This window comes from Callithrix jacchus, chromosome 21, assembly GCF_049354715.1.
Source record: "Callithrix jacchus isolate 240 chromosome 21, calJac240_pri, whole genome shotgun sequence".
NCBI classification, from domain to species: domain Eukaryota; kingdom Metazoa; phylum Chordata; class Mammalia; order Primates; family Cebidae; genus Callithrix; species Callithrix jacchus.
Genome location: NC_133522.1, coordinates 27984867 through 28001538, shown reverse-complemented (window position 1 = coordinate 28001538; position 16672 = coordinate 27984867). Strand labels below are relative to the sequence as shown.

Genomic DNA, 16672 nt, shown 5'->3' with positions numbered 1-16672 from the left:
AGTCAGTAATCTGTTTTTCACTGGTAATTTACATATGAATATGTAGCCATTTATGTGTTCTTCAAAAACTATTTGTTTATATTTTATCATATAATTTAAATATAATAAAAATTCAAACATGCATGCATAACTGATTTAAACTTAAGTAACTCCAGCATTACTTGGGTGGCAAGAATTGAGAACCCTCAACCACCTGAAAGCTCCTTTTGATCCTCTCTATAAATCAAGTATCATCAGAGTTCACACTTACTGCAAAATAACGGGAGAAAGGATTTAAAATTGTCTTTAAGAGTGAGATGAATATGTAAAGAGGTGGTTCTGAATTAGGAGCTAAAAAGCTGACATCACTGAGGAAAGCATAATATTACAATTAAGAAAACTGGTTTATGTAATGGTAAAATATCATCAAGAAAAGCCATTGTGTTGAGTATATGCTGTTTACTTAGGCAGAAACCATACAAAATGAATGTAAAATAATTGGTCTACAAAAAAAAAGAAAAGTTATGTAAAGTGGTAATTATGCATACAAAAAAGATTTAAAATTTAAAGAGATATGAATCAGTCGTTTAGAAATCTTAGACCTCAATAGATGAGAACATGACACATTAAAGTTAGATGTGTTCGGTTAGAAACAGTATGACCTACATAAAAGCCGTAAATAATATTTCATTACGAGTTCCCCTCAAATCAAATAAAATTATTTTATACAATATTTACTCTGATTGAAATATTTTCAAAGTTTTAGAAGCAAGATACATTAAATATACTTTCCTATGTTTTGCCCCATTAATAATTTCTAACAGTTATTAAACTATTTAAAGCTATCCTTGAAACATAATTTAATACAATCATTAGTAATTGTCCATAACAATATGCAGTAATTCTATAGTATAAAATTATACTTATAATAAGCCAAGCCTTTTGCCATCTATATGTAATTTTGTATTCTGTTTCTTTTTCTAAAACTGAAAATCTTTTACTATTTTCCCAAGAAGTATATGATAATGATACATATATTCCTGTAAGTTTTTTGTCAAAACTTTGCCCATTAAATTATAATAGGGATAACTGCCATATAAATCCCACGGAAGTTCAATTTATTAGGTAATATTTTGGATGTTCCATGCACATCTCTGTTTTATGAAAAGTTCTGCTAAATTTACTACTGCTCCTTCATCTACTAAATCAGCTCTATAGCTTCAAGAGTTAGGCAACTGCTACTTTTGGCATTGTACTTTCAAATTTTCTTAGTGCAAATCAATATATCACTTCTACGTTTTTAGCAATAATTAATTCTCAATCACTCATCTTACCAGAAATTGCCTGTTAATTTTGCAAATTCTCAAATTTTCAAAATTTTACATCAAGCACACATTTGAATAGTGTCTTCAGAAATATTTTATAATTTCCCAAATTGTGTCTACATGTCTCTCACATCTCTTTCTGTAATGAAATATTCCACTTACCTACAACTACAGACAGAAGGTAGGAAAGCATACTCAGTCCGTGGTTCTGAACTTCATTGTTATCACCAGAAGTAGTGTTAATGAATGAAGACCTAAGCATATTTTAAGCAATATTTATGTGCTTAAGTTATAAACTCTCAAACAGAACACTCTTGAAAGTTTGATTTTCCCATTTGCTGGTTCTAACATCACCGGAGAACATTTTGGAGGGCAACATGATTCAATTTTGACACAATTCTTAAAAATAGATTATGGCTAAGCACCCTACCGACAGCAAAACAATTTACAAAGATGAATAAGACAGACTTGATATTTTTCATCGTGGTGAGATGAGAGTGAGAAAGGGGGGGTGGAGAGGAAAGAAGAAACATCACAGAATAATATTTGTACTTACAGGATGAAAGCACATTGTGAGTGACAAAGAGTGCTTTAGTATCTTTGGGCCTCAGGCTTGGAATACATGGTCCAGTAAAATCACATAATAGAAACAAAATAAATATTTTGGGAATAGACAGCACTGCCAATTTTTATGTTTTTAAATAGGACATTAAAATCAAGCAAATCTGAAATCCCCTTTTGTCATGATGATCTCAAAAAAAGTGAAAATTATTTCTTCTTATTTACAGGAAGAATTTGGATGAGATAAATATCAATTAATGGTTGCTTCTTTCAATTTTTAATACATTAATTGAATAATTAAAAATAAATAAAAATATATATTTCCTTTTTTTTTCCTTTTTGCAAACAAATGGCATTTCATGACTACTGATAGGAACTAATCATCCAAATCTGGCATCTCATAGCTATGAAAATTTAGACAAAGTCCATAAAACTTCTGTGCCTACAATTACTCATTGTTAAAAGGAGAATAATAATAACTACCTCTTACCTGTGTGTGTTTCTCTCAAATAAATATAAATAAATCTGTTAGAACAGTTCTCGTGCATATATGTAATAATGTTATATGATATTTTTTATTGATTTTATACAAGGCTTAATGTAATCACCAAAACATGGACCAATTTATAGTTCAGAGAAGCTTAAAAACCTTGGCTTGTAAATACATCTGCAATGACCAATATACTTTTGGTTCATGAAAAATCCTTTTCGCTTCCATGTTACCAGACCAAGAACAATAAATAATACAAGAAATTATTCACCAAATACTTAACGGAACTAGTTAGGGACTAGATTCACATATAATATGGCATGAACAAAAGGGATTCATAGGCAGAGTGAATGAGATAATGAGATAAGCAAGTGCTTATCCTGAAGATAACTATCAGAATGCAAATGCCAGATATACCACTTCCTGGCTATGCAAACTTGGGCAAGTTACTTGACATTCCTGACTCTATGTGTCATCTATAAGAGCTGAGACATAGAGTTCATGAAGACTGTATGTATGCAAAGTATTTGCAAATGTCTACAACACAAAGAAAGTAATAGAAATAGTGAAGCAATAGCATTTATTAATGCTATAATGCCTAAGACGTAAGTTGTTAGTAAATGTGATATCTTATTAAATACACTATTACATTTTGTTGTTTGTTTTCCATGAATTTTGAATATAATTTTGACATGAACCAAGTAAACAGCATGTCAATAAGAAATGTGTCTATAACTGTATTTTTATTAGGCTTTACTACAAGCAATGCAGCAAATCAAACATAGGTTACTAAAATGTTAAAGTGAAAGGCATTTGAAAATCCATTTAGGTATGTTTTATTACTTTAAAATTATTTTGATGAATTAAAATCCCCTGAAATACCACATTAAGGCTTCCAAGCAAGTTCAATGTGTTTTGTGGGTGGCAAAGGGTACAAAAAATTATTGAAGAATAAAATGTCCATCATTATTATTAATCTAAAGCCATTTCACAAGAGCACACACATACATTTTGAAATACACAAAAATGTAACTTAAATCATGTTTACATAAAATAATTTTAAGTATAATTTAGAAATTACTTGTTTCATGTTTAAAAACAAGAATTAAATGCAAACATAAAGAAAAATACAAAATAAAAATGTAAGAAAAATTATGAACCACTATTATAACGTTTTGCTATTTTAGTCTGAATATTTATCTAATAAACAAAGTGCTAAAAGTTGAAGCAGATATGGCTAATAACCAACTGCCATCACTTCTCCTCTCTTGTTCCCAGTCATAATCACTTTCTCCAAAGTAATATTGATGGTTCCTGTGAACAGCATTTTCTTTAGGCTACGTATACACAATATAAACACACACAACATGACATATCTGTGTTTTAAAGTTTCACATGACCTGTATCCTTTTTAAAGTATAATTTTGAAATATTTAACATTTGAGTCATTATCTCAATGTTTTTAATATTTTATTCATCATGGTGTATACTATTTCATTGTGGACGTAAATTATAGTTTGTCTCTTCTCTAACAGAAACATACTTAGGTTGGTTTTACTTTTCTATTATTACAAGCACTGCAATTACAAACAATACAAATTATATATTCAAGAGTTTCTGCAGACTAGGTATCAGCCAGAAAATTGCAGATGTACCGTGATTGTGAAACTCTAATTTCCTAAGTTTAATAAATTTTATGACTTTCTATTCCCATTAATCATGTATTAATCTGACAGCCTCCTCTAGCATTTGATGCTATTAGACTTAAATATTTTTATCAGTGTCTTTGGTAAAACAAGCATTTGTTTGATTACTAGTGAGACCATAATGGGCCAATTAGGTTTTTTTTTTTTTTTGTAAATTCTTTGTTGACTTTCTTTAGCAATTTTCCAATAGATTACTATTCTCTTGTTATTGATGCACAGCTTTCTAAGTTTTCACAGTGGCATGGGTTGTATTTTCTGCTATCTGTGATTCACCTTTACTCTGAGCTTTTATCATTTTTCTCATCTCACAGGAATTTTTAAATTTTATGAAATCAAATTCATTAAAAGTCATAGTTGCATTATTTATCTTGTTTCCCTTACCTAAAAATCATAAAAGATCACTTATATTTCTCTAAGTTTCAAAATTGCACTATTCACAAAAGCTCTTTAATTTGGAAAGATATATTTCTAACTTGTAGGATGAGACAGGAATATAACTCAGTTTATTTCCATTCAGATAGCCAATTTTCTATGAATTATTAACTGAATGATTTCTCCACAATTTAAAATGTCAACAACAAATTAATACAGTTTTTATTTAGATATAATATCTACTAGAGAAATAAACCACCTTGTTATATTCTCCAATATCATCTTTGTTATTCATAGACATTTACATTTCCAAATTCATTTTCAATTCAGAAGCCCATATTCCAAGAAAAACTATAAAATGCTGTTCAGAACTGCATTGGATTATTATTACTATTATTATTTTATTAAATCATTCATTATCATCTTACATCATTCTGTCCATAAACATATCTTTTTATTATTTAGCTCTTTAGGTTTCAATTACAATTTCTATATCTCTGTAAGGCACTTGTACATTATTTTTAACTTTATTTCTAAACGATTTACATTTACTACTCTAAAACTATCTTTTTTGGGGAATTTTCTCTTAATTTATTAATATGGATTAATACATTGATTTTCATATTTCGGACCATTGTTTCATTCCAGCAATACATTTTACATACCACTCTTTTTTTTTTCTTCTATTATTATAATTTCAGTTCTGGGGTACATGTGCAGATCCTGCATGATTTGTTACATAGCAAACAACCGCAGCCTGTGTAAAAACTATCTTTATGTTTGACCTTAAATATTATTTTTTTATGTTTTTCTATGAACTACCTGTTCTTTACATGAAATGTAGTTTCAGTGATCTAGGTGAACATTTTAATGGATCTTAATAGTTTGCCTGTAGATTCTCTTGATTTTCTGTCATCAATTATATAATCTGCAATAAAATCATTATTTTTCTTTTTTGGTACTTTTAAATTCCTTATTTACTTATAATTATTTCACTGTGGCACTTACTACTATCTTCAATTCTATGTTCAATAGAAACTTGCTTGCAGTAATGTTGTCTTATGCCTTACTTTAAAGATAATGTGAACTAAGTTTCTACATGAATTATATTTGTCATAGGCTGCTTATAGACTTTATCAGAGTAAGCAAATTTATTATTCCCAACTTGGTAATTGTTCTTAATATAAATAAATTTTAAATTCTTTTAATTCTTCCATCAACTTTGATAATCATATGCATATTTTTTCTCCTTTGATCTATTAAAGTGGTCAAGTTTATTAATAAGCTTTCCAATGTTAAAGGACAGTGTGTGAATTGTAAAAGCTCCGTGTCTAAAGTGATTCAACTACACTTGCACAGCATTCCAAAAGCTCTGCTGTTTATTATTCTTCATTACTAATGTATAGCCTTGATTTTAAGCAGGCTGTCCTTTGTGAATAACAATCACAGATACAGATATCTTCAGGTACTTCTAGGCAAATCTACAATGACCACATTAGGCCATTCGGTTTTCTTGCGGCTTTTAAGGTTTGGTAGTACTTTATATACTTTTATTTCTGAAATAAATGTAGTAGGCATTGTGGCATTTAGTCTAACAAAACTGCCTGTGCTAAAATTAACTATCTTCTCCTTTATTCTTTGAAGTTAAAATTGTATCATGGATTTCTAAGTGTTACTCTCAGTTGTGTTTACTCAACATTAAATCTGGGTAATGAATATTAACCTACCCCACAGACATTTGCTTCTGTTTCCCTTTATGTTGCCTATTGTGAAATCCAAAACTATTTTATTTATTTATTTTAATTTTAAATGTGAGGATATATGTACAGGTTTGTTTTGTGGGTATTTTGTATGATACTGAAATTTGTGTGTCTAATAATCCTGTCATCCCAGTAGTGCACATCGCACCCAATAGGTAGTTTCTTTGCCTCCCTTCTTCTCTCCTGTCTTACAAAATCCTTTGTGTCTATTGTTCTCATTTTTGTGTCCGTGTGTTCATATTGTTTATAGCTTACTTATAAGTGAGAACATGCAGCATTTGTGTTTCTGTTTCTGCATTAATTTCCTTAAGAAAATGACCTCCAGCTGCATCCATGTTGCCACAAAGGACATGATTTCATTCTTTTTATGGCAGCCTACTATTATACAGTGTGTATGTACCACCACTATCAATATCTACTTAGGTGGATCCCATGTCTTCGCTATTCTGATTAGTGCTGTGAAAAACATACAAATTCAGGTTTCCTTTTGGTAGAACAGTTTAGATATTACTATGTATGATAATAGATAAGTATGCTCATTAATTCTTTGGGCTGTTGGCCTCATTCCAAATCAATATTGGAATATTGTTACATTCTGTGATTTCTGGAAATTCAATTTAATTTTAATTTGCTGCATTATTTGCAACTTTAATTTTAGGTGAAATTTATAAGTAAAGAGTGAGATACCAAATAGAATGCAATATAAAGGGGCCAGGTGCGGTGGCTCACACCTGTAATCCCAGCACTTTGGGAGGCCGAGGCGGGTGGATCACGAGGTCAAGAGATCGAGACCATCCTGATCAACTTGGTCAAACCCCGTCTCTACTAAAAATACAAAAAAATTAGCTGGGCATGGTGGCGCGTGCCTGTAATCCCAGCTACTCAGGAGTCTGAGGCAGGAGAATTGCCTGAACCCAGGAGGCAGAGGTTGCGGTGAGCCGAGATCACACCATTACACTCCAGCCTGGGTAACAAGAATGAAACTCTGTCTCAAAAAAAAAAAAAAAAAAAGAGAATACAATATAAAACTTAAATAAATACATGGGTTTACATCTAGTACTAGTGATAAAATATGCATACATATTCTGATCCCTGTAATAAGTTATTTAGCACCATTTTAATTAACTAACAAACTGAGATATAACTATGACATTAAGTCATGATGTGAGTTTGGGGAATTCTATACACTGCCTTATACATAAATTTCATCACCCTCAAAATTAACAATATCTGTTGGGTAATTGCTTTTCTGTTTTTTAAAATTTATTTTTATTTGGGGTACATGTGCAGGATGCTCAGGTTTGTTACACAGATAAACATGTGCCATGGTGGTTTGCTGCACCTATCAACCCATTACCTAGGTATTAAGCCCAGCGTGTGTTAACTATCTTTCCTAATGCTGTCTCTCCCCAACCCTTTGATGAACCCCATTGTGTGTTGTTCCCCGCCCTGTTTCAATGTGTTCTCATTGTTCAGCTCCCACTTATAAGTGAGAACATGTGGTACTTGGTTTTCTGCTCCTGTATTAGTTTGCTGATAATGGTTTCCAGTGTCATTCATGTCCCTTACAAAGGACATGATCTCATTCCTTTTTATGGCTGCATAGTATTTTGTGGTATATATGTACCATATTTTCTTCAGCCTATTGTTGATGGGCATTTGGGTTGATTCCATGTCTTTTATGCTGGATACGTCTAAGCACTCTCCAGAAACTCTAAATTGTTTTGTGTGAATCAGAAAGGAGCTAATATTTCATACATGCCATTCTAACATATAATGAAGTGGAGTTCTTATTTTTCTTTTATAGTTGATAATTTTTAAGGTAATATGCAACTAACTTTTCTATTTCACCATTGGTTTTAATGGTTTTAGAATTGCTAAGAGGAATGCTATGGACAATGGTTCTATATATAACATTTAAATCTATTAAATTTCCCATAGGCTTCCCAAGATAAGGGTATCTGTTGAGGTTCAGTCTTTGTCTGCTAATCATACATTACAAATGAAACTTTACCAAGTATTGCCACTGTATAGATAATATTCTCTTTATATTAATTTTATTTGGGATTAAATGAAAAGGCATAATATAAAATGAGGACTGTTGTATGAAATTCAGAGGTAAAGTTTTATATTACCTCTAAAAACATATTTAACATATATTTATATGTTCTTCTTCAATGATTACAAGTATTTTGTACACAAAATTATTTAAAACAATTCCTTGGTGAAGGACATCCATTTGAAAGTATAAGTGGTAGATAAAAGAATAGTATTTATATATTTGTTTATATTATACTCAGATTATCTTTAAATATTCTGTACATTTAGGGTAAAACAAAGACATCTAAAGCACAGTGGAAATACAGTAACATCTGATGCAGAATGGAAGGCCATTTGCTACCTCTTCCCGCAAACAAGATTGCTTTTCTTTCTTGGAGAAATTTCTTTCTTATTCACAGAAGCGTGGAAATGTGAAAAACCTTCAAGTCTTAAAGATTTCACAGTATTTGATAACACCCATGGGGGAAAAATTTGTCTTTAACATTCTGTGCTGACTCTCAAATTGCTGCACATTTATATGGCTGGATTGAAAACTGAACATCAGTGGCTTCATAAGAAAAGTACTTTCTGAGCTCTACAATGATAATAAATGTTCTAGAGAGTTCTGGGCCTCCCACTCCCCAGCTTGTCATGCACTGTGTTCACTGATTGCTTTCAATTTCATTGGGACTATATTTCAGGTCTCTACAATTGTGTCTGAAAGGTGATGATTGCAAATACTTTTTCTGCTTTATTTTCTGTTTTTATATGATGTTTTATTCGTCTTAGGCATGTCACTTTATCTCTCTTTATGTTGTAAGCATTTTGGCAGTGTTTTGAGATAAAGTATTGATTTCTGAATTTTATTAATATAACTGTTTTCTCTTTCAGTCCTATGCCTCAATCAAACTGTAGTCAGAAAGAACTTTCAAAGCAGCTATACACTACTGACAAAATCTGCAATATATTGTATAACATTGCAGAGTGCACTCACTCAAACTTTATGCTTCCTTGTTTTATACATTCTTTTTTATTATTATACTCTAAGTTCTTGGGTACATGTGCAGATCTTGCAGGACTGTTACACAGGTATTCACATGCCATGGTGCTTTGCTGCCTCTATTCTTTCATCACCTACAGTAGCTATTTCTCCTAATGTTATCCCTCCCAAATCTCCCCAACCCCTGCTATTGCTCCCCTAGGTCCCCACCCCCCAACACACCCCAGTGTTATGTTCCCCTCCCTGTGTCCATGTGTTCTCATTGTTCAACACCCACTTATGAGTGAGAGCATGTGGTGTTTGATTTTTCTGTTCTTGTGTCAGCTTGCTGAGAATGTTGGTTTCCAGATACATATATCCCTGCAAAGGACATGAACTCATCCTTTTTATGGCTGCATAGTATTCCATGGTGTATAAGTGCCACATTTTGTTTATCTAATCTATCCTTGATGGGCATTTGGATTGGTTTCAAATATTTGCTATTGTAAACAGTGCCACAATGAACATAGGTTTGCATGTGTCTTTACAACAGAACTATTTACAACCCTTTGTGTATATACCCAGTAATAAAATTGCTGGGTCAAATGGCATTTCCATTTCTAGATCCTTGAGGAATCACCACACTGTCTTCCATAATGGTTGACTAATTTACAGTCCCACTAACAGTTAAGGACACTGCATGGCTCATAAAAATCAAATACTGGCACTCTATGTTGGCTATTTCTGAATGGAAATATGAATATTCAGCTTGAAAGAAAGAAAGGTAGTATTTCCCTTGCAATTTATTCACCATTTCCTTTATATCATCTGAAATCATGAGCTTTGTGACCATTGGAAAAGAAATACTTTATTATAGAGAATATAACTACATAGTAATTATTTTTAAAGCATAGTATTGATCATGTATAGTAGTTCTCACAGATATGAAATTAAAAAATCAGAAAAAAGTGAATTTCTTAAAATACTAAATGTTATTGAATCTGTTTTTATTGCATGGATATTTTTGTGATTCTAGAAATTTTTCATTCTATAAAAACATTCTATAAAATTTTATATTTATAGAATGAAAAATCATGTAAGAAGTTATATAAAGGTTATTCTACATAATATGATATTTAATCAAGGCAGTTTAGTAAATAGTATGAGGGCTAAGAGTGCTAAATGACTATGCATATATGTGTGTTGTATAAAATAAAAGGAAAATGAGAATAATACTCCAGTAAAGGTATCAATAGAGTATCTAAGCAGGAACCATGTATAAGGGAAGACACCATTCTCTTTAGGAGGAGCTTTAACAACTTTAGTTATAGAGTAGAATTTGAACCAGTCTTTGAAGAATGGGTTTAATTTCAGAAACAAGAGACTTTTTTGGGCAAAATATGTTTGATAAATAACAAACATTTCTGCTTCTCTGCAGGAGAGGTACATGTTATGATTAATTAGGAAAACGGGTTGCAGAGATATTCTCAAATGAATTAAAAAAAAGATATATATATATATATATATATATATATATATATATATATATTTACATATATAAAAAGTCACATACGATTTTTAGTCTTTTGGGTAGCCATGAATATTCACTGATAATTTTGGACTCTATTTGTTAAGATAAAATATATGCACACATTAAGAGGATATTTTGAAAAAATGGTAGAAAATAGACATAAAATAAAGGAAACAGAACAGAGACTAATGCAACAGTCAAGGAGGCAGAGAAAAATGTATCTGGATCATAAGAAGCAGAATTATTATGGATAGCCTAATAATAAAATAACATTTATAAACATGAGTGTGGATGAAATTTACCACAGAAATAAAATGTGCAGGGTAAATAAAGTTTCCATGGCAGAACTTCAGAAAACCCATATACCTTGTGGCCAAAATCTCAAAAATAAGTATGTAATGTGATGTAACCAGATTTTGAAGTGATATGATATGTTGTGATGTGAATTATGTTAGATGCTTTACAAATGTTATCCACTTAGGCTTCATAATATCCCTGCAAGAAACCCGTCATTACTATCCACTAATGAGAAAACAAGTTTCAGAAATATGTGTCTTGCTCAAGTATTCTAATACAGGTCTGTTTCCATAACCCATGGTCATTTTACCACAACATGCATTATCACACCAAACTCATCTAGCTTCAAGAGAAAGAGGAGAAAATCCAAGGGCATGTCAAATACCAGAATGTTAAAAAAAAAAAAAAGAGAGAGAGAGAGAGAGAAAGAGAAAGAAAAGTGCTTTCAGAGTATTCAGTGCCTCCCTGAGATAAAATACAATTTTTCATTTAGTTTATTTATTTATTTACTTTACATTTAATTTAATTCATTTTTTTGAGGCAGGGTTTCACTCTATCACTGAAGCTGGGGTACAGTGGCACCATTATAGCTCACTGCAGCCTCCAACTTCTAGGTTCATGTGATCCTCCCACTTCAGCCTCCCAAGTAGCTGGAACTACAGACGTGAACCATAATGCCTGGATAATTTTTAAGATTTATTTATTTATTTATTTTTATTTTTATTTTTTAGAGATGGGGTCTCACTATATTTCTCACGCTGGTCTTGAATTCCTGGCCTCAAGTGATCCTCCCCACCTCTGCCTCCAAATATCTGGGATTACAGGTGTGAGCCAACCCACACAGACAATTTAAAACAAAACAAATCCAAAACCATTAGATATGGTGATGTTTCAGGCACTGATAAAATTTAAATGAATATTTTCTGTAGTTTGGAAGAAGCAGATGTCACACTGCAGAGTAACAGACATAGACAGTATCACGTGTGAATCCTGACCTCCATTTGAAGTGTGTAGAGTTGCTTGGCATTTTTGAACATCAGTTACGTTATCAATATTGCAGATATTCATGCCTACCTCATCAAAGTTTTTATGGGTATTAATATAACATGCAAAGTCCTAAGCAGAGGTGACTATATGATAGATAATTTTGTATGCCAGGATATAAAGTGTATTCTATGCATTTATGTATTCAAGCAACATCAACGATATAATTATGTCATTTATACATATATTAGCCTAGCTTCCACTTACTGAATATTTGTTATATGCAAAGAATTATACATTGTTTTGAATCACAGCTCGGTAGAAAATGTTATTTTGCTCATATCTATAAGATTAGCTTTCTCAGAGTCTGAGAAAGAGTAAGCCAGTTGCCTGTGACCTCAGAGTCAGAAGAGGGACTTAAATCCACACTGACCAGAGATTTATTTTTCCTGCTTAATGACATCACACCTTAATTAATGAAAAGAAAACCTGATCGCTAAATGTTAATAAATTTCAGTCAAAAGGGACAGGGAGGGAATATTTAGAGTGTTCATAATTTTAAAAACGCAACAGTTTTCCCATTTTTCATGAGTATGTAGAAAATAGATGGAATTCCGGCTAAATGTATATAATATAAAGTTTTCATTTAATAGATATTGTGAAGCTTTTTCATTTTTAAATCTTTCAGGCTCATTTTGCTAATAATTTGCATACCAATTAGTTCATATATTTTCATTCCACTGTATTCACTCAATTAGCTTTTTGCAGTTGGGATTAATGAAAAGAATTTTATGATGTGTTCTAGTAGGCATTACCAAGATATAAGAAACTTTAATGCTTTAGCAAATAAAATTATATGCGTTCAGATGTATTTATTAACTTGCTCACTGCTACAAAATCTAAATTCAGTAAAGGCAAAGGGTTAAAACATGAGTGATACTGAAGAAATATATGAAAATGAATAGAAATAGCAAAGTACAAAGGGGAGCAATACAAAGCTGGAAACCAAATACAGTTAATATACTGATAGAAGATCAAATACATAAAAATTAACTGACATTTCATTATAGTAAGACTGTATGAAAAATCAGTTATGGTTACTCTATAGTATAATGTATATACTACATAATGTGATCATGATGTGTCTTTCCATGAAGAGATAGGTGAGGAAAATTTAAAACTTTTAAACTAAATGAACTCAATTCATACTATGTACTTTCCCCTAAGCTAGTAGGGTATCTATCATTTGGATTATGCTTATCTTCCATACCTCTAGAGTATTTCAGAATAACATCTCCATTAGTACTTGTCTCGATTATGCGTCTTAACTGATATGTTCCAAAAACATGAGATTTGATAAAAAATTATACAGGTATATTAAATTTACACTTTCAAATTAAACATATTTTTAAAAAATTTCTAAATGACAATTTTCTGCATTCTAATTAATGAGCTTACTTCCAATAGTATTATATTTTTGCAAAGTTTACTAAAATATATAAAATTATGATTGATTTTAATTTTATTACCATAGAGGCTCCATAGCTTAAAGAATGGGAGCACTGAATGATGTATTCATCTCTTATAGGGATGGATTCTGTACTCCAGTGTCTTCTGACAGACTTGATCCCTCTCTACAGACATATATGTGTGTGTGTGTGTGTGTATTTGTGCTTGAGTGTGTGTATAGACGCACACACACATATATATGAGATTTTCATAAAAATTAAAGTGATTACTCACTTTATCTTTTGAGGCTCTGAATAACTGCAGAATATAGTCACTGTATTATAAATTGTTCACACTGAATCAAGTCATTCATATATATATACGAATATAATTATATGCTTAAATTTTATGTATCCACTTGGCTAGGCTATGATATCAATTGTTTAATCAAAAGCAAGTCTAAATGTTACTGTGAAGATATGTCATTTGCATATGTTACTAACATTTGCAGTCAACTTTAAGTAAAGAAAATTACTATCAATAATGTGAGTGGGAACTATGTAACCAATTGAATGTCTTGAGAACAAAACTGAGATTTCTCACAAAAGAAATACTTCTCCTTCAAGACTGTAACATAAAAATCCTGTCTGAGGTTGCAACATGACAGACAACCCTGCAGATTTCAGAACTGCTAGCTCTTACAGGCACATGAGGTTATATGTTTCCAATTTTCCCTCATCAGTACTTACAAATCTGTTTCTTCAATTGTTATTTTTGGAAGAAGGATTTCTCCTATAAGAATTTCTTTTAAGAGTACTGGTGTATATCATGCTTACTTATGTTGTGAAATTCTAATGACCATAAATAATGATCTTATCATTTTCAGAGCTCAGACATTACTTCAGAAGTAGGAAAAAGAAAATTCCTATAGAGAATAGTCTGGAGATGTCTTTGATAGATTATTTGTTTCACTCAATGTGAAACTATTCACTAAAGTAGCAGGAGGATAACTTGAGCATCTAGCACACTGAAATGTGCAAAGGAAAACTGGAATAGCAGCAGAAGAAAGAGGTACCATGTGAGCTAACAAATTAGACGGGTGTATGCCTTTCTAGACCAGTACTGGAGAGAAATCCTAGACAAGCCACAAGTGTGATCCACATACATAATTTTAAAATTTCTAGTAGCTACATGAATAAAATAAAAATAAGTAAGAATAATTAAAATATTTTATTTAACCAAGTATATGCAACTTATTAGTATTTCAATACATAATAAAAATAAAAATGAGATATTTCACATTCATTTTTCACATCAACCTTCAAAGTTTCGTGCACTCTTGCATTTATAGAACATCTCATTTTAAACTCTGAAAACATCAAGTTTTCCATGTTAACATTTGGCTAGTGGTTACTGTATTAGGCAGTGACATTACAGACCAACGAACCTCAACCCTGAGCTGACAGACTAACAGAAACATCCAGAGAGCTTTAAAAAACAAACAAAACAATGCTTTAGGTCTACCACCATGGATTCTACTTTAGGGTCTGGAATGAAACATAAATTCTTGTACTTTTAGTGGAGCTGGGGTTTCACTATATTAGCCAGGCTAATATCAAACCCCTTAAATCCTGCTTTTTATGAATTAATTTTCTTCCAATTTTTATTTGAGGTTCAGGGGGTGCATTTGTGTGTTTGTTATATGGTTAAACTGTGTGTCACTGGGATTTTGTGTACAGATTCTGGCAGGGTTTCAGAGAAAAGGGAACATTTGTACACTGCTGATGGGAATGTAAATTAGTTCAACCACTATGGAGAACAGTTTGGAGAATTCTCAAAGATCTTAAAACAGAAATACCATTCGACTTAGCAATGTTATTGATGGGTACATACGCAAAGAAATATAAATCGTTCTACCATAAATACTGCTTTCTAAAAATCTTTTGATGATGGAAAACAATGAAAATCTTGGGTTGGGACTGAAGCAAAATCATGTGAATTACCTGGAAGAAGGATGAGTGATGCAGATAATATACTGAGTGGTGTGCACTGGATTATTTAAACCATCTCTTGGAGTTATCAGAAATATATTTCTTAAACCACTCATTTAACTGTAACTCTCCTTGGGGATAATGACAATGTGTAAAGATTGAATTTTGACTTTCAAATGGAAGTGATGATCTTTGCACTAAATCAGACTTTCAGACAAATTCTTTTGGTTTTGTAATTCATATTAAATACTGTAGAACTCATCAATTAAAAAGGTACACTGCAGAATAAATTTTCATGTCTCAGTACATTTTCCTAGAGACTAACCACTAATTATTGAGGGGTTTGTTTTGTAAACCAGACAGGAAAGTACCCAAGCATTTTTTCCTAGTACTGTGGGTACTTTGAGGAATGATTTTTAGGAGATTATCACAGGCAAATCTAATCCTGATAATATTACATAAGTTCTCAGTTACTTTTTCCTCAATATGGAAGTTAAAAATTTAGAGTCCCTGGTTTATATAATAATTTTCCAAGAATGAGTCTTTGTTAATATATATAACACACATATATTTGATATACAGTTATATACATATTATATATTTTAGGTGGTTAATAAAATTACATATATAATCTTATATTGAAATCATATATACAGTTTATATTTATATAAATAATATGTAGTTTATATTTATGTATATCAATATTTATAAATTATATAAGTAATATTTTATGTATAAATAATATATGTTCTTTTATTAACCACTTATTAACATACATAGAGATACTTCTGTAAGAATCAGTTGGCAGGCTGAAGATAAAGGCATATGTCAGAGACATTGCAGGTTAGGTTCTAGATCTTGGCAACAATGTATATATCACAAAAATGTGAGTTACACAAATTTTTGGTTTCTCCATGGTTATAAAGTTATGCTCATAGCATTTTGTCTAAAATAAGAATGTAATACTTTAATTAAAACATACTTTGTTGCTATAAAATGCTAACAATCATTAAACCTCAACAAGTCATATTGTTCCTACTGGAAGGTTTTGCTTTGATGCTCATGGCTGCTGACTAATCACAGTCGTGGTTGCCAAAGACTGAAGTGGTTTTGCCAATTTCTTAAAATAAGAAAACAATAAAGCTTGGGGCCTCCATTGACTCTTTGTTTCACAAAAAAATTATCTGTAGGATTCAATGATTTTTGAT

At 31.4% G+C, this 16672-nt stretch overlaps 1 protein-coding gene across 4 annotated transcripts in view; it reads right to left on the bottom strand.

The window, feature by feature from the left end:
- The window catches only part of NCAM2 (neural cell adhesion molecule 2), a 549137-nt gene that overhangs the window by 298812 nt on the left and 233653 nt on the right, over nt 1-16672 (bottom strand). For 2 of the 4 annotated variants that reach the window (XM_035282875.3, XM_035282877.3), the window contains exon 1: nt 1467-1644. The exons of the other annotated variants lie outside the window; for them this stretch is intronic. In XM_035282875.3, coding sequence (XP_035138766.1) covers nt 1467-1566 — 100 coding nt within the window. In that variant the 5' untranslated portion in view covers nt 1567-1644. Of the gene's footprint in view, nt 1-1466; nt 1645-16672 lie in introns of those variants that run through there. 4 annotated transcript variants of the gene reach the window in all.